Source organism: Drosophila albomicans, chromosome 2R (assembly GCF_009650485.2).
Source record: "Drosophila albomicans strain 15112-1751.03 chromosome 2R, ASM965048v2, whole genome shotgun sequence".
In the NCBI taxonomy this organism is placed as follows: Eukaryota; Metazoa; Arthropoda; class Insecta; order Diptera; family Drosophilidae; genus Drosophila; species Drosophila albomicans.
Genome location: NC_047631.2, coordinates 13,553,849 through 13,576,118, shown reverse-complemented (window position 1 = coordinate 13,576,118; position 22,270 = coordinate 13,553,849). Strand labels below are relative to the sequence as shown.

General features: G+C 40.9%; 5 protein-coding genes across 5 annotated transcripts; 3 read left to right on the top strand and 2 right to left on the bottom strand.

Moving 5' to 3' along the window:
- Positions 1 to 333: 333 nt before the first annotated feature.
- On the top strand, positions 334 to 1,336 carry LOC127565979 (wnt inhibitor of Dorsal protein). Its single transcript, XM_052007121.1, has one exon. It carries the CDS (start codon positions 360 to 362, stop codon positions 1,284 to 1,286), a length of 927 nt encoding a protein of 308 aa, XP_051863081.1. The 5' UTR covers positions 334 to 359; the 3' UTR covers positions 1,287 to 1,336.
- Positions 1,337 to 1,908: 572 nt separating this feature from the next.
- LOC127565861 (putative uncharacterized protein DDB_G0290989) lies at positions 1,909 to 3,178 on the bottom strand. Its single transcript, XM_052006601.1, has 2 exons — positions 2,396 to 3,178; positions 1,909 to 2,337 (listed from the first exon to the last, which is right to left on the bottom strand). Exons 1-2 carry the CDS (start codon positions 3,102 to 3,104, stop codon positions 2,006 to 2,008), a joined length of 1,041 nt encoding a protein of 346 aa, XP_051862561.1. The 5' UTR covers positions 3,105 to 3,178; the 3' UTR covers positions 1,909 to 2,005.
- Positions 3,179 to 5,262: 2,084 nt separating this feature from the next.
- Positions 5,263 to 5,822, top strand: LOC117575610 (protein apnoia). Its single transcript, XM_034259882.2, is given in 3 exon segments — positions 5,263 to 5,388; positions 5,391 to 5,465; positions 5,536 to 5,822. Coding segments are annotated over 3 exon segments (405 nt in total). The 5' UTR covers positions 5,263 to 5,345.
- Positions 5,823 to 6,952: 1,130 nt separating this feature from the next.
- LOC117573361 (uncharacterized) lies at positions 6,953 to 8,491 on the top strand. The gene is made up of 3 exons (XM_052006644.1): positions 6,953 to 7,103; positions 7,261 to 7,660; positions 7,711 to 8,491. The coding sequence occupies exons 1-3, from the start codon at positions 7,038 to 7,040 to the stop codon at positions 8,181 to 8,183; spliced, it is 939 nt and encodes a 312-aa protein (XP_051862604.1). The 5' UTR covers positions 6,953 to 7,037; the 3' UTR covers positions 8,184 to 8,491.
- A 567-nt stretch (positions 8,492 to 9,058) lies between these two features.
- Positions 9,059 to 14,911, bottom strand: LOC117575243 (acyl-CoA Delta-9 desaturase). Its single transcript, XM_052006788.1, has 5 exons — positions 14,626 to 14,911; positions 10,971 to 11,286; positions 10,567 to 10,903; positions 10,160 to 10,509; positions 9,059 to 10,099 (listed from the first exon to the last, which is right to left on the bottom strand). Exons 2-5 carry the CDS (start codon positions 11,284 to 11,286, stop codon positions 9,840 to 9,842), a joined length of 1,263 nt encoding a protein of 420 aa, XP_051862748.1. The 5' UTR covers positions 14,626 to 14,911; the 3' UTR covers positions 9,059 to 9,839.
- Positions 14,912 to 22,270: the final 7,359 nt, after the last annotated feature.

Here is a 22,270-nt window from a genome sequence, read left to right as displayed (position 1 = left end):
CCGCATGAGGTCTACCTGCCTAAACGTGGGAAACTTGCTTGCCTTACAAGGATCATTGCTCTGGCCAGGCTACGATATACAGGCCACAGGTAAAGAGAGATTGAAAGCGAGGAAAGGGAAATTAGGCTGCTCGGCAATTGCGTCGACTGGATCTGGTGGGTTATTTGTGTTTGTTGGGAGTTCCTTTTCATGACAAAAGTCCCAAGTGGAAAAAGGCAAATTTCCGGTTTTTTGCCCGCATCTCGAATTTCCCACGGCACAAATCGATTGGCCGAAAGTATAAAACTCGGTCACAGGCTCTGTTCGGCAATCAGTCGAGTCAACGACAGCACAAAGACAACAACACACAACATATCACGATGTTCTACACACTTCAAATTCTACTGAGCTTGGCCAGCATGACGATGTCAGCTCATGTTGCGGATCCTGGAAGTTACTATCGCTACAGCACACAGTTTCAGGCGCCTCTATCCTGGGACTCCCTCATTGCCAGCAGTCTAGAGCGAGCCATCGAAAGCTGTCAGCAGAGCTTCAAATGGCAACGTTGGAATTGCCCTAGCGTGGACTTCATCAAGCGACGCACTGCACCCAGCGAAGCGCTCAAATTGAATCGGGAGGATGTCTATGTGGCCAGCATTGCAATGGCCTCCATTGTGCACACACTGACCACGGACTGTGCCAATGGCGTCATCGCTGGCTGCGGCTGCAAGGATACGCCTTGCGCCCATGAGCCGGCCAAGGCTCTGCAGCTCTATGAGCAGCACTTTGGCCTTGGCGTCGGTGCAATTGCGCACAATCAGCGCGTGGTGGGCGCTCTGCTGGAGCAGTCCATGGAGCAGGAGTGCCATTGTAAGCGGCAAGACGCACAGGGCAAGTGCCTGGAGGAGCAGTGCGTGCAGGTACTGAAGCCTTTCGACATAGTGGCCCAGGAGTTGCAGCAGATGTACGACGATGCCATACAACTGGACGGCACCACCAGCAATCTCAAGATCATGTGGCAAAACATTCCACTCGACTCGCTCGTCTACATGGAGGACTCACCCAACTACTGCGAGCCCGAAGCCAGCGGTCGCTGGCCAGGCACACGCGGACGCCAGTGCTCCAAGACTGGTGGCAACTCGATGGAGGAGCGTCTCTCCTGCCAGCAGCTGTGCCGCGTCTGCGGCTTCCGTGTGCGATCTCAGCATGTTCGCCACGAGCGCAGATGCAACTGTAAGCTGGTCTGGGGATTTCGATTGCAGTGCGATGTTTGCGTGCAACTAGAGCGCCAATACAGTTGCTACTAGAAGAGAAATTGAGAGAGAGAGAGAGAGAGAGGAAGAGAGACTGAGCCATTTGGGACGCTGGTTGAGCCCCGCAACACTGCAACTTTAGATCTAAGTTAATTTATTTGCACCCAATTGTTATTTATTGCTTGCCAAAACAAGCGACCCCAATAAAAATAAATCATTTATGTATATAAATCGAAAATTTACGACTCTTCATAAACTTGTTGAATATGGATTACTTAGAGTATCTTTTATGCAGCAACATTTTAATTGAATTCATTTGAACACGTGCAAAGGCCAAGGTGGCTGCTAAAATGAGATAATAACTGCAATCATTATATCGCGCCAATCTTATCAACAAACACGTACCGAAAACTGCAATTAAACAGCGGCAATTAGTCACAGATTTATTAGATTTACTATGTGCCAATCAGTTTGTATTGAACCACCAAAATTCCAGATCATAAAACAAATTTGTGGGTTAATACGCCGACGAATTAGCAAACATTGCCATCGCGATAACAACACAATTCAATTTCGCAGAGTTGCCAGACAGTTGCAATGCGTTGCTTATTGACGCACGCTTCGTATACTTGATTTGCTATGAACCTCTCAGAGAAATAGACAACTACTCACCCGATTTGTTTATGATTTATTTCACATTCGCGTAGCTTAAGTTAATGCAATGCTTTTTTGTTTGTATTGTGCAACTAGATAAAGAGACACTCACTCGCCTCTCAATTGACCCAAGTTGTTGGCTTGCCCTCCACCCGATAGCCATTGTAGGCAGCTGCGGCAGCTGATGAGGCGGCTGCCGCCAGTTCGGATCTTCTGCTTGGCTCGCTGGCCCAGTATGAAGGTGCCACCTCATAGGATTGCATCATTTTGTTGCTGTTCTTGATGGCCGAAATGATCAAGAGGAATATCGCCAGCTTGCCAACGAGTATCGACTTGACCAGCAACAGCTTTAGTTTGGTCACCAGAAACGGAACAATCGCCGACTGGATGAGGAAGGGCAGTATGAAGAGCGGCAGCACTTTGGTGATCATATCGTACTTCTTGCCTCGACCTGAAAATCAAAAATGTGTTAGATATATAATCAAACAATCAGCATCAACTTAACTTACCTTCCTCGCTGTTGTCTGTGCTCAGCCAATGGGCACTAACAATCTCTTTCAGATTTTCGCCATCCAACTTGACACGCACAATGTCGTTGCTCATGTCCAGACTGACATTTAGACCAGGTCCCACATGATATTGTTGTATGTCTGCAATGTCCTCTCCATCTCTTTCCGGCTGCTCAGTGTTGTCTTCGCCACGCTTGTTGTTATTGCGATTCTTGCGTTTACGCTTGCGTCGCTTCTTGCCCGATCCAGTCTCATTGTCATCGTAGATGGCCGTATCGGTTTGAGCCTCCATCAGCGCCTCGGCGTTGGCTTCGTTACGCAACTCTTGCGCCAGTGCATCATCGATTGCCTGCTCTTCCTGCTGCTGCTGCTGCTCCTGCTCCTGTTGCTCTTGCTCTTGCTCGACAGCCTCGGTGGCAGTTGCCTCATTGGTGGCCAACTGAGCGGCACTCACGCGATTCCGCAATCGCTTCCTGTACTCATTGGTCGTCTTGTTGCCCAGATAGGTGCTTTTGTAGTTCTTGTAGATGCCCATGTAGATGTGTGAGTTCTTCTTCAGCAATTGCTTATCCTCCGGATCGTAGCTGCTGGCCAGGCCGCGTGCTGCCTCCGTGGCGGAGTCATCGTTGGAAACTTCAGTGGTGTCCTGGCCATGGGCCAGTGTTGCGCACAGCGCAGAAAATAATAGGAATCTTACAAGGCCACTCATCTTTGGCGCATGTCAGTGTTCAAGTTTACTGAACTGTTTGCTTTGCTCGCCAGCCACAAAATGTGGCATGATCAGCGAACGATGTGCATTTTATCAACTCAGCTGCAACTGTTGCAGTTCCAATTGCAGTCGACGTCGCAGTTGTCGCAGTCGCTGCTTGCTGTTGCTGTTGCAGCCTCCGCGCTGAACAAGAACAAGAAGCCGCAAAGAAAGCCAAGAGACTTGCAACGGGCAACGGGCAGCATTCTGCTGGAATTGGCATTGGAATTGGGCACAGCCAGATCCAGACTGGCTTGGATTGGCATTGCTGTCATTCTGGCTGCAACAAGTTGCCTGCTGCTGCTGCTTTAGCTAAAACACGATTCTTGCGCCTATTCTGAATCTTCCTCAATTAAATTGCCGACAGTTGGTGTTGCTGTTGCTGTTGCTGCTGCTGTTGTTGGTCAAAACATTGGTAGCCATGCATGCAAGAGCATGAAAAATATCTGGAGTAGGCCTCCAATTTCTCATTGATCTTCTCATTGATTTCTTTTAGCTGTAATTGCCTCCTCTTTCCCCGTCCTCATACTTCTCTCCCGTCGCTTCACACTTCAGCTAAAGGCTATTTGCCATAAATAATATATATGGAATCGCTAAGTAGTCTGATCTGGTGCAGTCTGTGCAGACCTGTGCTCGTTCGATTCTTGAGACAATTAGCTCTGACGGCGATAGCATGAGAAAGTTGTTGACAGAATTACTTTGCGATCGCACTCAACTTGATTGCTCGCCTGCTTGCTGCTTTTAGAGCGGGCGTATGGTTTATTGAGACTTCAACTGTATATTTGAAATCCAGGCTAGAAAGTAAATTCTGTCTTTGCAAATGGCAGTGCGAAAAATCCGCTTAACATTTTTGGTCTTTCATCTAACGACTTTCACATAACTGAAACCAACTCGGACCCGTTTTAATTAGATTCCTTGAAATTTGCGGTGCAATGTTCAAATGCGCATCGATGGAGAGTTCTGGATGTGAGATACCCTGGGAGATAGGACTAGAATTATAGTTGTAATCTTGTAGACTAGGAGATACCCAGGCTCGAGATGATCAGGTTTAAGAGTTGCTTATTTCTGACGTACTGACTTACTGACAATCAGGAGATTACAATAGTAATAACAAAATATAAATGAAGTATGATTAGATGCAAGGAGTCCAACAGATACAAAACGAATGCATCGAAAGGAATGAGAATGCGAAGTTAAAAATAAAGAAAATATGTTATATTTACAAGTAATTGAATACTCAAAGTGTAAGTATCTAAAAATAGAAGACTTTATTATAAGACAAAAGATCATTATGTTAATTGCAAAAGTATCTGACTTATACAAAATAATATGAATAATCCAATGTCTCAAGAAGAGATATATGTACATACATATGTGTAAGAAGTAAGTAAACAAAATGATCATTAAGCTACAAAACTATTTGCAAATTACAATTGTTCGTACCGTAACCATTGGCTCTCACCTCCGTTAACAATGTTAGACCTCAGAACTCATTTAACTTGTTAGGGCTTAGCGCAATGTAATGAAAGTGAATGCAAGCTTGGACTCACATTGTAGTCATATTTATCAATGAGTGTCCGTTACATAGTTGACGACATTAATATGCTTTGGCCCATTGTCAATTACTCGTTGTTTCGACTACAGCCGGCTGATAAATCATTATGGGCTAGCGACAAAAATGAAAGCGAATGGAGACGGCAATGGCACAGAGGCGGGGTGAATCTGCCCTCAATATATAGGCACGCGTCGTGAAAGAATGCCCAAGTCGAATGCCCAAGACCAAGTGCAACAAAGTGGAAAAGGCAGGCCAAAAGTGTTTGGGGCTGTGCTGCCCCTTAAAGGGCAGCGCGAGTCGCCACCGCGGGGCGACGGTGAAAATGTGTAATGACGAACTTTACTTTATGCATATTCAAAAACGAAGAAGATTGGGCATCGCGACTCTGGTGTAAAGAAGCGGTAGCATTCCTCATGGCTGTGGCACGATTCGCTTGTTTTGGCGCACGTTTCGTGCGACGTCCGGCTGTCGAATTTCAAGTAGCTGACCAATAGCTGCTTGTTAGAGTGAGCCCTGATAAAAGCCAATGCCGCGCTGAGCAGCACATTCAATTGTCAAACAGTGCTGGTGCAGTACACACAAACAACCGAATCACCAAAACGGATTAAACCCAACGAAGCAGGATTACAAACGAAACAAATTCTACAATGGCTGCCAATCAGAAACTCATCTTTGCCCTTTTCGGACTCTTTTGCTCTGTGATTTGGTTTTGTGCCAGCAGCAGGCGAGCAACAACTCCAACACCGAAGCCGATGCAGATCTGGCTGGTTAGTAGAAATGGGTTTCACAATTTAGTGACTACAACTAACTACATTTTTTGTTTATTATTTTATTCAGAGAGCCGCACTTTCGGTCATCATTTCATGCGCCGTATTAGCTTCGCCTTGGTGCCCGGCGCCTTTGTTGTGGGTGTCATTACCACTTTGCTGGCTGCCTTGACGGTTGTCTCCATGAAGGGTCTGGGTGTTGGTGTCATCCTCTTGGTGCTGGCCATCGGTCAGATGCTGTCCCGAGCTCTGCCCGTGCATGCCGCGGCCGCCTATGCGGCTGCTCCGGCTCCCGTTCCCGTTGTCTACTCCCATTCGCACACACAGCAGCCTGTGTGGCTGGAGAAGGAGTGGTAAGAGGAACTCGAAGCTCGAGCTGGTAGCAGGCCTAATTATACCTCAGCGAGCATGCAACCAAATAATAATTTAAGACTAGTTTAAATTATTTATTTATTTATACTGAACTTATTTATTTACAAGTAAATTATTTAATGCATCGATCAATAATTTATTTCTACCTCTTTCGCATCGCCCAATGAAAAGTGAAATTTATTTGCTCACCATCCGCAGCTGCTGCGTCTCATTTGGTATGCAACTCAGATCCGTACACACGATTTACGGTTCTTTCGATTGCTCTTCCGCCGCCCACCGCAATTCCAGCTTTGGAAACGTGCAACGTGCTCCAAAGCATGTAAAGAAAGTCTATCGTCGTTGTCTCTGCTATAAAATGGGTCGGCGGCACTTAGTCAAATACAGAAAAATGAAAATATTGATTCGCTACTATGAATTTCTCTATCGATCGCAATCGATTGTAGGCAGTACTCACTCACTTACTTACTTACTTACTTAGATCTCATTATGGTTGACAAACTAATTAAATATGAACTCTCACTTGATTGGCTGTCGGTTAATTAAAGCGAGTCTAAATGACGTCGCGTCAACCAGTTTAAGTCCGGCTTCAATTGTTCCACTTTGCGGCCAATTTAAGTTTTGCTGCACTTGCAAAAGTTTCTAAACTGTTGTCGCCGCTGATGTTTCACTGACATATCGCTAATACACATGAGTGTGTATGTAGATAGCGATAACATGGCTAACTAAGTGTGGACAAATAGTGCTCAGAAAGCAAAAGCGATAAGCGTTAACAGCTTATCTAGAATCTAGTGCTAAAATTATGCGATAATCCCCATGTTTTGAATGGTGTCATTGAATAACTTATTGAATTTCACGGCCAGCAAAAAATGGGTTGGCCATAAGTCAAGCAAATGGGGCACAGACATCGAGAGCACCGGCACATTTGACCCGCTAAGCTAAATCTAAGTGACCACCAAGATGCTGTTGCTTGCTGCATGTTGCTCTGCAAACCAGTTGGCCGAAAGCGGCTAAGAAAAGAGCAGCGCAGCCAGTGTGTGACTGTCGAGAAAAAGTGTTGGCCAGGATGGTGGCTGATGCTTTGATCTCTGCTGCTGCTGCATTCAGTTTGGCGCTGTTGCTGCTCTCGTGCAGTCGTGCAGAAATCGAGACCAAAAAAGTTGGCAAACAAACAAATATAATTACTAACATATCAAAACAGAAATGCGCTGTACACTCATTGCAGTTTATGTCCTGCTAGGACTCTGCTTAACAAATGCTCTAGATTCGGTAAAAAAAAATGTATAGAAAACTAAAGTTTAAAAAATGCATTGCATTAAATAAATTCCTTAATTCATTGCAATTCAAATTTAAAGAAATGTCAACGATCGTGCTCATCTTCATTTGACATATTCATTTTGTTAATTTTTCATTCCATACTTTGCAGCGCGCATTTAAATACTGTGATGACACGAACAAAAGCTGCGTGACACGAAAATACGGCTCAACGATTCCCATGCGCATTTATGAATGTCTCAGTGAGTTCAGCATGCTGCGCTGCACGAAACTCTTTGTGCTGCAAAAATTGGAAGAACGCAAACAGTTGCCGCAGTCTGGAAATCTGACAAAGGACTTTATGGATCAGTTCTTTGGCGAGGAAACGCAGCTTGGCAGCTTGATAGGCGAGAAATATCGACAGATGTCTGAGAAGGAGTTGAATCAGCGACTGGTAAAGAATTTCCAACGCTTCTTCAAGCATCGCGACATTAAGCTACACTTCTTGCCCGGCATGCTGGTGAAAATTGTACCCAGCAAGGAGAACAAGCTGAAGTTTACGCTAAAGAAAGGTAAGTTTCAATAGTTGTAGATAAAACTCTCTATCATTGTCTGCTTTTAGCTATGAAATCTCGAATGGGACGTGCTCGACGACGTGATACGGAAGAGATGCAACTGAATATAATGAATCTGCCGTCCATGTCGGGAGCACCCAGCGGCACCGGCACCAGCGCCAGCGTTGAGAACTACGAACCGGAAGCGGAGGGCGACTCCAAGCAACAAGGCTTGGGAGCTGTGCATGGCGGAGACAGTGCTGGAGGCGGTGGAATGCTCAACAAGCGCAAGAAGAAGCAATCGTATAAGATGACAATGCTTCAAGTGGCAGTGCCCATTTTAGTGCTGCCCATTATTCTGCTCGGCAGTCTGCTGCCCTTCATTCTGCCCACGCTGAAGATGGCCACCATTTTGTCGCTGTTCATGAACAATGGCGCCTTTCTGGCCGCCATGCTCTACGCCTATGCTTCCGCCTCCGCCACCGCTGCCAATCAGCCACAACACATTAGCTATGGGTATGGGTCCGATGGTTTTCATTAATGATTTCCTCAACCTGTGTACATCTCCAATACTTCCCTAAATAAAGACTGTCTTTTACTTCAAACCATTTGTTTACCAATTAGTTTCAGCATAGAAACTTATAAAAGAATTATAAATTTAAATCTTAATATTCAGTATGGCGGAATTTAAAAAATGAGCAACGACTAAATTGACATCGACCTTTTATTCGATCTCTCGATCTGTTATATTATAATTGCTAATCAAAAGTTTCAGTTTCGCAAACCATTCTGACTCTAGTTCAACAGAATTTCAATTGAGAAATATGCTTGAAAATTTGCAAGTCTAAATTACAGAATTTACATTATTAATTCCTAAATGGCTTTTGTTAAATCATTTAAAAATAGAACAATTAGCATTTTACATAAAGAAAAAAGCCCTTTAAATATATAGAAAATAAATCGTATTTGAAATTCAAAAGACATGTAAATAATTATGCGTCAACTCTAAAAATAAAAGAAGTCGAAAAATCGAATAGAGCATAAGCACGATTCTTTAGTTGACACTTCTCAAGCAAAGCTTATTAAGTGAGCTATTTTTCTTTGTGTTTCCTTTTCGACCAACTTATTAAAAATGTATGAGATCGTGTGACTCTGAAGCAATATTTTTTTGCGATAACTAGTTTCAAATAAGATGCGGTGGCACGCTTTGTCGGTACTTCCCAAACGTGAGGCTTAAGAAGCGACAAATTGAGCTATTGAAGCAAGTAAAACTCGTATTGAAAAAATTATATGCGACACTTGGCTGATTAATGATTAGAAGATATTTTAAAATGTATTAGCGAGGGCATTGATAAGTGGAATATTGAAAACTTTCCATTCTTGACTGCTGCAATCGAATGAATAAACTCGTGAATATTTTGCATTGATTAGGAAACATTTTATTCCATTTTTGCGCATCCGCCTAAATCCCGTAACAAAACATAATGCATATGTATATTTTTTGGAATTTTAGCGAGTTTTTTCTGATTTTGTTGTTTATACAATTTTGTGATTATAGATACAGTAGACTTATAGCTGAATATCCTACACACCTAATAACTAACAATAAACAATTTACACAATTTTAAGCTTTGCGTCACTTAAAATTTATCCATAGATTATGGTATTTATATCTAGAACCTCTTGCGTCGTTATAACATATGTTACATAGTTTTTCTTTTTTTTTACGGGCGCTCTTAAGTTGTCCAATATTGTATGATATTTTTGTTACGCGGTAGTATTAAAATTATATTTTTTTTGTGTAAGAGTGCTCACTGGAAAACTTGTTGCTCGCACACCAATTTGCACTTGTCTCGAATATAAAATTTACTTTTTGGAATTGAAGCCATTTAACATTTTGATTTGCCCTCGATGCGCCATCAACTACCCCATCAACATATCGGTTAATAGCATTCACACGCACACTCATACACTCAATTTGGTATTTTTCTCCAATTATATGTAGAAGTATGAATTAATTTTCGCCATATACCATATACCAGATAATCGAGTGTGTGATGCCATGTTATGCGATTATTTAACATAAGTATCCTTAAATACTGCAGTCCTAATGTTTTTTGTTAAAACCCAGAAAGAGGCTCGCATATTTAGTATTTATAGTTTGGTAACGCAACCGAGACGCAACGTGACGTGTCGTCTAATCCTGTTTGCACTGCAGATCACTGTTCATAATTGAGGCACTCTTGCGATCTTCCTCGGAAACATCCTTATCGTCCCAGCCCCAGACAGCGTTCTCCTCCGCATCGTGATCTAAATGCACGACCATCTCATTGGTGGGAGTATTGTTTGTGTTGTTGTTATCATCAAGCTGTGAGGCAATATGACTGCCATCACCAGTGCGCCTGAGGCGCCTGTAAACCATCTCCTTGGTAACATACTTCAGGTCATAGGCTTGTCCTGCACACAGAGATTGTCAATTAAAAAGCTGTCCGTGGATATATTCTCCATAATGCTTACCAATCTTTGCCATCGCATCGAGGAAACCAGTTGTCCAGTTGGCGTTGTAGGTTGAGCCCAGCTCAGCTGCCTTGTAGTCCCAGGGGAAGACATGGTGATAGTTATGCCAGCCTTCGCCGAGAGTGAGGTTTGCCACCCACTTGGAGTTGGAGGAGCTAATAGACATATCGTAGGGTTTCATGCCGTAAAAGTGAGCGGCGCTGTTCACCAGCCAAGTGGCGTGCAGACTGAGGCAATAGCGCAGCATGGAGCAGGTGAAGAAGCACACCTTCAAAGAGGTGCCCATGAAGTAGTAAGGGATCATCATGGGCACAACGAAGCAGCAGATGGGCATCACCACGAAGTAGTATCTGAAGGAGAAAATATTAATATTTCAATTTACAAATGCTTTCAATATTTGAACTTACTTCTTCTGGAACCTCACAACGGGATCGGCTTCAATGTCGGACATGTCAATCTGTTTGCCCTTGCCTCCAACATCGGGATGCTTCTTGCACAACAACCAACCCATGTGGGCGAAGAAGAAGCCGCGACGCGAGTTGTGGGGATCGGCGTGTGTGTCGGTGAACTTGTGGTGCACACGATGATCGCGAGTCCACTCCCAGATGCTGTTTTGGAAGGCTAGCGACTGGCACAGCATGAGGAAGATGCGCAGTGGCAGCCTTGCCTTGTACGCCTTGTGCGACCAGAGACGATGAGCGCCAGCCGTAATGCCCAGGCCGCCCAAGACCGAGGTGAAGTATACTGAAAATAGGAAATGACAAATCAACATCATACGGATTTACACTCTCTCTGAGCACTGTTAACTTACTGGGGATAATCTCCAGATAGGCGTTCTCGGCAAAGATCAAAAAGAGGCCATACAATGCAGTCGAGTGCAAGATGATGAACAACACCACATTGTGCCACACAATCTGCGTTTTGAATGGCTCTGGTGTGGCTGCTTTCTTTGCCTCCGTTGCCGGAGCGGCAGCTGCCACTGGCATCAGCTTCTTGGCTGGCGGTGGGGCTGGGGCTTGCTTGGCAGTCGCAACAGGTGCGCCCGTCGACGACATCTTGTTGTTGTTGGCATCAGAAATGGCTGTCTCGGCCAATATAAAGGTGCTGCCTATTATATTCGGTGCCATCTGCAAAAGATCGCATACGAGATCGTAAATAAGTCTGTTGTATATTCACAAATTTATGTTTACGGAATTGAAATGAAGCATGTCCATAGTTGACGCATTTGACGCTTCCTTATTAATTGCCTGTCAGCAGCTCGTCTCAAAGCTTTGACTGCTCAATTATGTGCAGCTTTTTCAGATGCAAATCGCGGCTCATTTCATATGCTCGTCATGCAGCCAACTATGTACCTGCTGCTGCTGCTGCTGCTGCTGCTGGGGCTTTCTTCAAACATGGCCTGACATCTCCCCCAACAGCTGCACGGGCTAATTACGGATCGACTTGAAGAGCTGATGCCAGTCACAGTCGCCTCATTACCAACGACCTTCAGCAAATATAGTTGAGCTACTTCAGCTACTCGAAATCCGAAACAACAAAAAACAAAACAGACACCTAAGCGGAAGTCGCAGGTAATCGACTCAAAACGAAACGAAAACAAAGAGCAACACCAAAAAAAAAAAACAACAACAACAAATTGATTCAATAAGCACAATTCTGTCCAATTCCAATAAGCAATCAATAATCGCTTTTGGCATCAACAAAATCAAATATTTTGCATATCATTTTAATAGTTATAGAATAAAGTAGAAATGTATTATGCTAAGTCTTTGTATGTAACATATGTACCCAAATACATTTACATACGTTGATCTGGGAGAGAAATAAATTAGAACTCATGCATTTGAATTGAACAATGTGCATTACGCATACGCAGCGTGGCCCGCGCGCTTTGATATGCGACACCTTGACGCCGTACATTGTAGTTAATTGTTCTCGTTTTGTTTGCATTGCTTTGCTTCGCTTCGCTGCACACTCGCTGACGTTGGTTGATGAAGATGCAACTGTTATTGCAACCAAAAGCCGAAGCGTTTAAAAATTAATGACTTGCATGCTGGCATTGGCCATGTGTGAATTTGTGTGTTACGTCTGCCGTCTCTTTGGTAATTGCACTTACCAGTGCAACAACTCAGCAGCAGGCCAAACAACTTGTTCTCACTATAAAGCGCGTGTTCATGAGAAGCTTTTCGATTTGGCAAACTGGCTAAATGGGCAACAAACCAACTGCTTGCTTGCCTGTGTGTCTGATAGTTTGCTGGGGGCCTGGGACAGGCAAATTGTTGTTTGGATGTTGGCTTCTTTAGAATCGACAACCGGTTGACCTCATAACATATGCATGTTGTTTATTGATATAAACAAAAGTATTCTTATTGGTTGTTGAGAATTTTTCGTATTTTGTATTTTGTATAGTGTATGTTTCTTGCTCAGCTTCGTGCATGTATTTCAAGTCAATAACTTGTGCTGTGGCACGGTTCAATGTCAAGTTGGCAACCACAGCCGAAAGTAAAGATTAATCGAGAATGGAATTACAGGTGTGCTAGAGAGCTCAGGCTCGAGCCAACGATACGTTTTAATCTAATTTGCCAAACCCTTGACATTGAAATCTATTTCAACTTTGCATTAAATATACATACATTACTTATTCAAAATGCCGAAAATGCGCACATCGGATTCGGATCAATTAAAAACACACCACTTTGAATTACCTCCAACTTTGCCACAGACAAATTCAATTGAGTCTAATTAATGAGTCCAATAAATAAATCGCACAGCCCAAATAACAATTGCATAAGTAACAGAAGTTATGCTAATTACGTGAAAGAGAAATTAAAAACAAAATAGTTAGACTAGCTGCGGATTAAAGTCCCCCCCAACATATGCTAAAATAATTCTGGGTGTTGCCATTGCCACGCGCTTGATCGCATATATCAAACACGTTTCTCGTCAATCGAAAATTTAATGCCAATCGTCAAGTTCAAGTCAAGTTATCTGCGATGAGACATAATATGGTAAGCAATCATCCTTAGCAGAAAGAACCCAATCGGTGTATTAGCATAGTTAAGTAACAGACAAAAACTGAATAGAAATAACAAATTATGCATAGAACTGCTTTTGCTAAGAATCTTAAAATACATATAGACGAAATCTTTTCAGATACTCGTCTATGCTGTGAAATCAAGGTTCTTTTGAATGGCAACAAGTTTTGATCAGCTAGCCACCTGAAAGCTGAAGGTTGCCATCAACCTTTTGCCAGAGGTTTTTGGCAGCAAAGTTGGGGCTTTAAAAGTTGGGGTTTTTTTGGGCTGATGCGATGGCGTTGGAAGCGATGGCCACGATGAAGATTCGACTCTGATCGGTGCCCGGCAACCAAGCACGTCACAGACCGCGACGAACCGAATGAATATAATAATAACAATAAATCTAATGAGTGCGAGAGTGTCTCTTTCTATCGGTGTGCTGAAGCAGTAAATGTGTCTAAGCTGGACACATATCTACATTCACATTCACATTCACATTCTCGTCCATTGATCGATTCGCAAAGCGCACGCAGCCAACGACACTGGCCGCATAATAAAAATCTGACTCGAACTGGGAGTGGAACGTGACTTTGGAGGGATTTCACAAGCACATACACACTTCAACTATATTCTTGATAGGTAGGAACTGATTTGAGTAGGCGGAGCATATGAATAGTGCGTGGCATCAATATTCATTTAATTTCGTACTCATCGCATTCATAATTACGAAGCGCGCGCAAAAGAAATTCAATTCAATTGAATTCGAATTCGAATCAACGCATAGAACAATGGAGAACATACATAGATAAGTATATTCGGCCATATAAAGATATGAGGCACCACCTCAACTTTGATATCAAAAGCCAGGCGCTAATCTGCATATTATATGACTTTATGCGATTCCTCGCATATCGATGTAGTCAGTTGTGCTGCTTTTTAAGGCTAGCATAATTATTTTCTTTATTATTATCTGTACGTGATCAGACATCGATTTTGTAGAGGATAGTCGATAGGAGTAATCACCGCTCCATAGTGCTCTCTGATTTTTGATTTCCTCTTTTTTGGTGATTCACAACTATTGTGGTTAGCTATTGACGTTTGCAGTTCGATCGATTGAGGCAATCGTGTTTATTTAAATTTGTTTTTTTTTTCTGTTTTATTGCTAACAATGGTTCAAAATTTACGACAGATTCTTGACGCAGCTTCGGCTCTTTTGACTTCCGCAAAATGAAATGTATGATGTGCGATCAAAGACAACCATTCAAGTGGTTACGAGTATCTCGCATATTAATAACGAACTACAATATCAACAATTCATGAAATTAATCTTTAAGGAAGTGTTGACCAACTATTTATGACTACAGATTTCATATTCTGTTGCTTCGCGTTAATCATGATTTTCAGTTTTGATAACCAAAAAAAAACTTAAATCCATTTTGTTGTTCTCACCTTAATTATTTGCTCAACTTGAGTTTAAGGATTATGGATAAACTTTATTTGCCGCACACTTGAAACTTCCTTTGTTGTTTATTTCTCAAAAGTTCTTTCGATTTTGCTGACACTTTTTTTGGAAGTCTGTCAGTTATATTTATCACTTTTCACTACACGCAAGAGTTCGTATTGCATCCGTTTAAGGATGGTCGGTTTTGAGGTTTTTTGGATTCCTTGAGTTATGATCACAGCACGGCACATCCACGATTTGCGAAGAATGCACGGCGTATGGAGATACGGAACGAGTTGCAGAGCTTTTTAAGCGGCTAAGTTTCAAAAAAATATTCGCTGAGACCCGAACGGAAACGAACTCTGAGCTGAGAGCTCGGCTTTTGTGCTCTTGATTTTGAGTCTGAGCAGTGCCTCAAATGTTTATCATCGTCGAAATTTCAAGACGATTTTCTGTGAGCCGATTCGGCAATTCCGTTGTCGGCTTTTCGCTCGCTTCGTTTGGCGATTCTTGAGCTGTGACGATGTCAGCTTGGGGTCGATTTCATACGAAACCGGAGTGATTTCACTAAAGGGGCGAGAGGTGGAGGCTAAAGCAGAGACTGAGGCTGAGGCTGAGACTGAAGCTAGGGCTGCGTTTATGTTTATTTTTCTTTCGCTTAATTTATTTATGTATTTCGTTGTTTAAATGTGTGGCGCGTGGCTGCTCTGATTTTTGTCTTTTAACCAACAAAATACTTGAAGCTTAAATGTTTCGTGAAAATTGGTAGGGGAAAAACGTTTCTTAAATTAGCATTACATGTCTAGTTGACACAACTCACGTAGGCCGGCGAATCGGCTCTCACGGAAAACTTGATCCACAGCATTTTGAATACTTATGTATTGTATGTTGCGCTTCTTATCGTCGCCTCGGTGACTTTGGCTTACTCAACAGAGGGCCGCAGCCGCAGGTCATGCAGCTTCAACTATCGGTCAAGTTGAGCATGTCTTCTGCCATTATCGAAAACTAGTTGATGGCTCTGTCTTCGGTCTTTATGAAATGAGCTCAGTTCAAGTTATGTAGTTGTGCTTAACAGTTTACTGACTATTTTCCCAAACTCAATTCGGTTCTAAACATCTCAAAGAAAAAAAGTGTCTTTTCAAGAGCAAAACTTAATTGCTGTTTAATCAGCGTCAATATTTGGGTCCAAAAGCAACATAATGTGAAGAGGCCTCAGTTCTCTAGTTAAATATGAGAGCAGTTTTTTGTCATTATCTATTGTATCAGTTGCGACTGCGCCTTTGTTCAATAATTATGTATTTGTACATCAAGTATTTCTTGTGGCTGTTTACAGTTTTTTTGTTCGTTTTTTTCGTTTTTTGGTCATATGTTTATTGTTTTTCGCACGGAGCGCAAAAGTTGAAATGAGTTGTGTCTAATTTTGTTTAGTGACGAACACTAAAATTGTTTACTATCCAGACACAGGCAGACACAGGCAGAGTGAGAGCGGGTCTCCAGTCGCTATGCAAGTGTCAAAAACCTCCGCTCTGGGCTTGCAGTATGTTTTCATTTTGCAACACACACACACACATACGCCTGAAGGTCAAACTGTGGCAGAGTTGCATCTTACGCACAGTGGAGCAAACGCAACAGTCGAACTAAGGGGGAGTGACAAAGCTTAACCGGTTTGAAATTGGGTCCGACAAACAACTACATACAATAAGCATTTATGGCGAGACAATTTACAAGTTCACGCATGTGCGAATTTAATAGTGTAATCAACGTTATAATAGCAACATTATTGTAGCACGTGCTCACGTGAATACGACACACGATAATTCAATGATAATCAAGGAACAGAGACTCGACCCGTTTTGTTTTCTGCATTTACTGAATGAGCGCGAAATACTCACGTTGCTCAACATTTTTAAACATGAATAATCAGAAGGCATAAAAAGTAATTACAGTTGATATTCAGAATATTTTATTTTATTTCGTATTTCGCACCACAGTGCATAAGTATACTTATTTTTTATGGTTTATAGTACTTATAATAAAGTAAATGGATGAGGATATTTAAACATTTAAGTGCTTTCTGTCTAGTAATTAGCAATTGATGTGAAGAATAATACTTAGCGCCATTTTTGCCCTACTGAGCATTAACATTATTTTTGTTTTTAATTTTTCCGCACAATTAAAAAATTGACACAAAGAATCATAAGTGTGCAAATAACACAATTAAACTGACAGTTTTGTGCCAAAAATAATATTTTTATATATTATATATAAATTTGTCAAATGTAGCTCTGACTCAAACAGGGAAATTCTAATAAAAAATATCCATAAAAATATTCAAGTTGTTTTCGGTGATAGTTGTTGCATTTGCATAGTTCTTGCGCCACTGTACGTAGCAATTATTATGTATACGAGTAGTGTGCAGAGTCAAGTATGTAACCCCTCACATAGTATCTTTTAGCCTTCCTGAGCAATTGAAAGGCAACAGCAGCGACAGCAGCGACAAGCAGTTAACAGCTAATGGCAGTCTTGCTGCCAAAACACATAATGACTTGCAACACTACTCGAATACGCTAACAAAAACAACAACGATAAAAGCAAGCAAAAAAAAAAAGAACTTCGAGATGCACAAAGAATTGTGTTGAAGGCAAATTCAAGAACATTTTGCAAGTTCTTGAACAAAGTCAATTACCCAAAAACAATTATGAAAAATTCGCTATCGGCTGATCTCGCACAATGCATTATTAGTTGTGCCGAAGTCGAAGAGATCACAAGTTAAATTTAATTTACCGAAACCATGTGCACAACCTTTTGGATGACACCAATTTCACTTGTTTGCTTTAGAGTTGATATGCGAGTGCTCGGGTTATGCAACGCTTGAACCATTTTAAAGTAAAGTTAATTGAAATGCGACTCGCGAGAGTTGCAAAAGTCAAACTGAAAACAACAACAAATTCATAGATCAATGAGACAAGGCCTAAAAGGCTGCGTTTTCAAGTCCAAAGTGCGTGAAAACCTAATTAAGCTGATCAACAACACAAAAATGAAAAGGCATTCAGTGCAATGATGATACAATGCGATACAATCCGAGATTGCTTTAACCAACTTATTATGTAAATGCGAAATGAGCGAAACGCAGCCACAGGAAGAACGCAATGTCACACGTCTGTCAACATGACTGCAAACTGAAAATGGCAAGTGGAAAACAAACAGCAAACAGCACTTGCTGCAACATGCTCAAGGAATCCCACTGCTAATCTCCAAGTATCAACGAACCCATAACAAAAAACACAAATTGATTGAAATCTCAATATTCTGTTGGCCAGTGTGGCAACATTTACGAGTATGTGTGTGCCATTTATCTAGCAAACGATCCGCTGTTAACACTCGCTTTTACGATCGTCAAAAGTGCTGGTGCTTGCTACAAATAAAATCCATTAGAGCTTAAAGTACCCCATGTATGTACATAGAGAAGAAGTGTTTCTCAAGAAACAAAACGAGAGGGGAATACCCAGAGCAAAGGTTATGCTAGAAGTCTCTTGTCTCATCAAAAATGTATATATTGTATTGTATTATTCATACAAAAGTTATTAAAGCATTTGTTCTGCATACTTATGGCTCGCGTATTTATGACGACAATTCATTGAGTTCTTTTTTATGAATTCAATAAAACAAAGCTGGCCAAAGTCTTGAATGCAAAATCATTGATATGCTATGAACAAAAAATGGAGTAGCTTCGCAAAAGTAAATTAACAAAATCGATCACGTGCCAATAAACTCGCCACATTTAACTTTTTTGCTTTCCATTATCTTTTTTTTTTGTGTTTTCTTCACTCTTTTTGCGTGGTTTCCGCGTTCTTTGCGCCTGCACTCCGTCTTTGGCCTGTTTACTGGGGTGCTTGCTGTATCCCAGAACTTGTTGCCAGATACTTCACTATTTTCATTAACAACATGATCATGATCAGCATCGATAAGACGAAAAAGCCGTATTCCACTTATTAGAATTCATGAGTACGTTCCAACGACGACGACAAAACCGCAAACCTGATTCGTGTTTTAAATATTCTCTGAGCCTGCGCGCCTAGTATGAGAGCGAGAAGCAAAAAAAAAAGGCATGCGGCGGTACCACTTGGTTTTTATTTTCGGGGTTTCTATTATTAAATTCTTTTATAGCTTGTTAGCTAAAATATGCATGGGACACACTCATACATACAGAACATTGGATGGGATGGATGGGTCGAGTTCAATAATAAAAAAAAAAAATAAGTTTTCAGAATCAAAAACAGAATGATTAATATGCGACAGTCCGGTTAGGGCATCGACAATTAACATCTGCAGTTCATCAGATCACACGAGATAATGTCTGGAATATTCATAAAAACGTTTTAAGCAGACAGCACATCACGGACTCAGACAGGTCTATTGTAACCATACATAACTAAGTAGGAAGAAACTCTCTTCTATTTTTCTTGAATTTTTTTTTATTTATCTATTTTTGATTAATCTCCCAACATTTCGGAATTCTTTTGATTGGAACAAGTTTTGCTAGAATTCTTAAAACCTTGACTGAAATGTTGTTTAAATTTTGAACTCTTGACTCTTTTGCTTCATGGTTTTGAACCCGTAATGTGTTGAATTATGATTCAGAATATTATAAGAAAACGATAAATTCTGACAATTTAAATAAATAAATATGCCTAAAGTCAATGGGTGCCATTGATAAAAGCGTATTTACATGCCGAGAACAAGAAATACAGCTTCTCCAAAGTTTTGTAATTAAGCGCCTGAAGAAGACATTACTTCCGCTCTGTTTGTCTTCCGCATTTGCCGATATACAAAAATGTAACTGTAAAGCATTGGAAATAGACTTGTATAAGGACAAAGTTGAAACGGCAATATCACATTGTGGATAAACAATAATTAAAATATGTAAATCGAAAACATATACATATGATAGTAGTAGTCTTCGCCGATGGGGGCCAAAGTCGCGCAAAATCGAAGTTCACCTCGACGAGTCATGCGGCGTTTTTTCTCTTCGGGGTCGGTGTTGAGGGGAGCCCCAGCGGAGGAGCGCTGTCCGATAGGCGAAGAGTGGATCAACGCGTCGCAGCAGACAATAAAGAAACATTAAAATCGAAATCATCAATTCGGTTGGCTGCTGTCTGATTAAATAGCAGGAAATATAAAATGCAAAGCAGCCAAAGCAAATTGTAACAGGGCACAATAGCAACAAAAATGTTGCCGAAAAGCAGCCCAAAAAGAAAACGAGAAAATAAAACGAGTTCCCAGGCCAAAGGCAAACGCAATAGCAAAACGGTGTTGATAAGCCAAGCCAAGCCAAGTCAAAACTCGTTCGAGTTAGACCGTTGCACGAGAAGCGCGTAAACAAAGACAGTCTGTCAGTCAGCCAATTCTACTAATAGAAAAAGAAAAACAATTTCGAATGGTTGTGTTTCGATAATTAATGCGTCGTCGTTGCTGCTGCTGCTGCTGCTGCTGTTGCTGCTGCTGCTGCTGCTGCTGATGCCGCGGTGTCTTCGACATTCGCATTTGAATTGACATTGACTTTGACCGAGAAATCGAAATTGAAATCGAAGCCAAAGCGGCGTATACTTGCTATGCATGCACACCATGAACTACAGACACACGACTACATCGCTGTAAGCGTGTCTTGCATCGCCGAAACAGCTGATTGCTGCTGGCTACCCACGAAACATGTCCATCGCAATGACAAAAAGCAATTACTTATACACTATAAGTACGAACAATGCACTTGTACCCTTTGATTGATTCACACATTTTCTACAAGTCGGAACTAGCTATTAAAATGCTAATAAATGCCAAGTTTTTTTTTCACTGTTCAAAAACTGACTGCAAATGTGTATGACGTTTTCCATGGGCCAATGGACGCAAAGTATCAAGGACTTTTTGTTCATAAACTGACCATGAGAAATTCATTCATCGTCGTGGGGTCGCACCATTAAGAAGCGGCCACCCACCGAATGTTAATATGTATATTGCCGTTGCTGCCGCACCGCAGTCATTGGGTCAAGTTTAATAAGAAAAATATTAAAAAGAAACAACAAATAAACAGCATGCTAGAAATATTACTTAAAGACTAGATCAAAAAACGACATTGACCGTCTTGCCTAGGCCAACCATGGATCAGCGCATTATGCGAATGGTAGAAGAGGTAGCTAAAAGAGTGCCGTAAACAAAAGTCACTGGGTTATTTGCACTTTTTAGCATAGCATAGGGTCGAACTTCTGCCAAATCTAATGGCTATGCTAATAATATACCTGATCATGCCAGTGCGCTACGAATGTTGCCGACGTCGACGCCGACGCCGGCGATGCGACATCGTTTATTGTTATTTTCTTCATTTCCTGGTTTGTTGGTTGCGTTGTCGGTTGAGAGTTATAATCAATAATTTGTTGCGTATCAATGGCTCAGCTAACATTGGCCTCCATATCACACATTAATGTTTTATCCACATTCTTATACAATATTTTACTAACAAATTAATTACAATTTCAAATTTAATACGCCTGCCGTGTAGTTCACCTCTTTAAGTTATAGGAAACTATAAATTGTTCAATTAATATTTATTGCTATTTAACTTAATTTGTAGGTTGTATATTTCCCCAAATAAAGATAAATTAAATCTATAACCGATTATTATAAGTTGGCTTATTTATTTCTGGAAATAATCTAAGCAATATAATGTACTACTAACAATTCAATTTGAAACTTCATAAATTAGAATAACACCCGACGAGGTCAAAATCACTGTCTAAAATGGATATTATCCATAACTTTACTTTCGCTGACGGGGCTTAAGAAATTCTTACAAATTGTATGATTAATTGTGAATAACATAGCCTAATGTATTTGTAAGTAATTCATTAAAAGAATATTATGTGTCTAATTATAACTGGAAAATGTAAGAATTTCGTAAAAATTATATTTTGAGGTATGACAAAACTGTCGATTTAAAATGCTTTCCCTTCCAGGTTGGAACATCAATAGCTAAACGTTAGGGAAATCCTAAAGACTCAATTTAATACTTAACTCGGCCATGTGAAAGGCAATTATGATTTTAAGATGGTTTGTCTATAGGAATTTTCATTTTATATCCAAAGGCCGAAAATTAATTTTACAAAGTACTTTATCTTAAGGAGAAGACTATATATATATATCAGCCATACCCCATGTGTTCCTGATGAGTCCTGAGGCTAACAAGTTCGAGCCCCAACGATTAACGACATCGTTATGTTATATTATCATTATGTTAAAAATATTTCTTGTATGCATAAAATACGTCAATATTCATAAAAATGATTGAAAATAAATAATAATTGTTTTATCCATTTTAGTTGTATATGTTTCTTTTTAAAACTTTCTGAAATGTAGCCATTTTCTTTGCGAAGCAACCTCACATAGAATTAGTGTAGCATTTAAATTCTGTTTACTTTGTCATTTTTATTTAAATCAAGTTTTAAATTAAGTGTTGTTTATTGTTTAATATTTAATGTATTACTTGTAAAGCCGTTGAAAGTGGTCCGAAAACCTGTTTGCTGAATAAGTACATAAAATTAAAAATATTAATTTAATGCCTAAAGGTGTGCTTCACTTTTTGAAACAGCGATATTTTAGTTA

Excerpts from the sequence above, each read along its gene's own strand:
- LOC127565979 (XM_052007121.1), top strand. The coding sequence starts at position 360 with ATGTTCTACACACTTCAAATTCTACTGAGCTTGGCCAGCATGACGATG.
- LOC127565861 (XM_052006601.1), bottom strand. The coding sequence starts at position 3,104 with ATGAGTGGCCTTGTAAGATTCCTATTATTTTCTGCGCTGTGCGCAACA. Across the intron at positions 2,338-2,395 it reads CACAGACAACAGCGAGGAAG|GTCGAGGCAAGAAGTACGAT; the intron begins GTAAGTTAAGTT and ends TTTGATTTTCAG.
- LOC117573361 (XM_052006644.1), top strand. The coding sequence starts at position 7,038 with ATGCGCTGTACACTCATTGCAGTTTATGTCCTGCTAGGACTCTGCTTA. Across the intron at positions 7,104-7,260 it reads TAACAAATGCTCTAGATTCG|CGCGCATTTAAATACTGTGA; the intron begins GTAAAAAAAAAT and ends CATACTTTGCAG. Across the intron at positions 7,661-7,710 it reads GAAGTTTACGCTAAAGAAAG|CTATGAAATCTCGAATGGGA; the intron begins GTAAGTTTCAAT and ends GTCTGCTTTTAG.
- LOC117575243 (XM_052006788.1), bottom strand. The coding sequence starts at position 11,286 with ATGGCACCGAATATAATAGGCAGCACCTTTATATTGGCCGAGACAGCC. Across the intron at positions 10,510-10,566 it reads GTTGTGAGGTTCCAGAAGAA|ATACTACTTCGTGGTGATGC; the intron begins GTAAGTTCAAAT and ends TTTCTCCTTCAG. Across the intron at positions 10,100-10,159 it reads CGATGCGATGGCAAAGATTG|GACAAGCCTATGACCTGAAG; the intron begins GTAAGCATTATG and ends CTCTGTGTGCAG.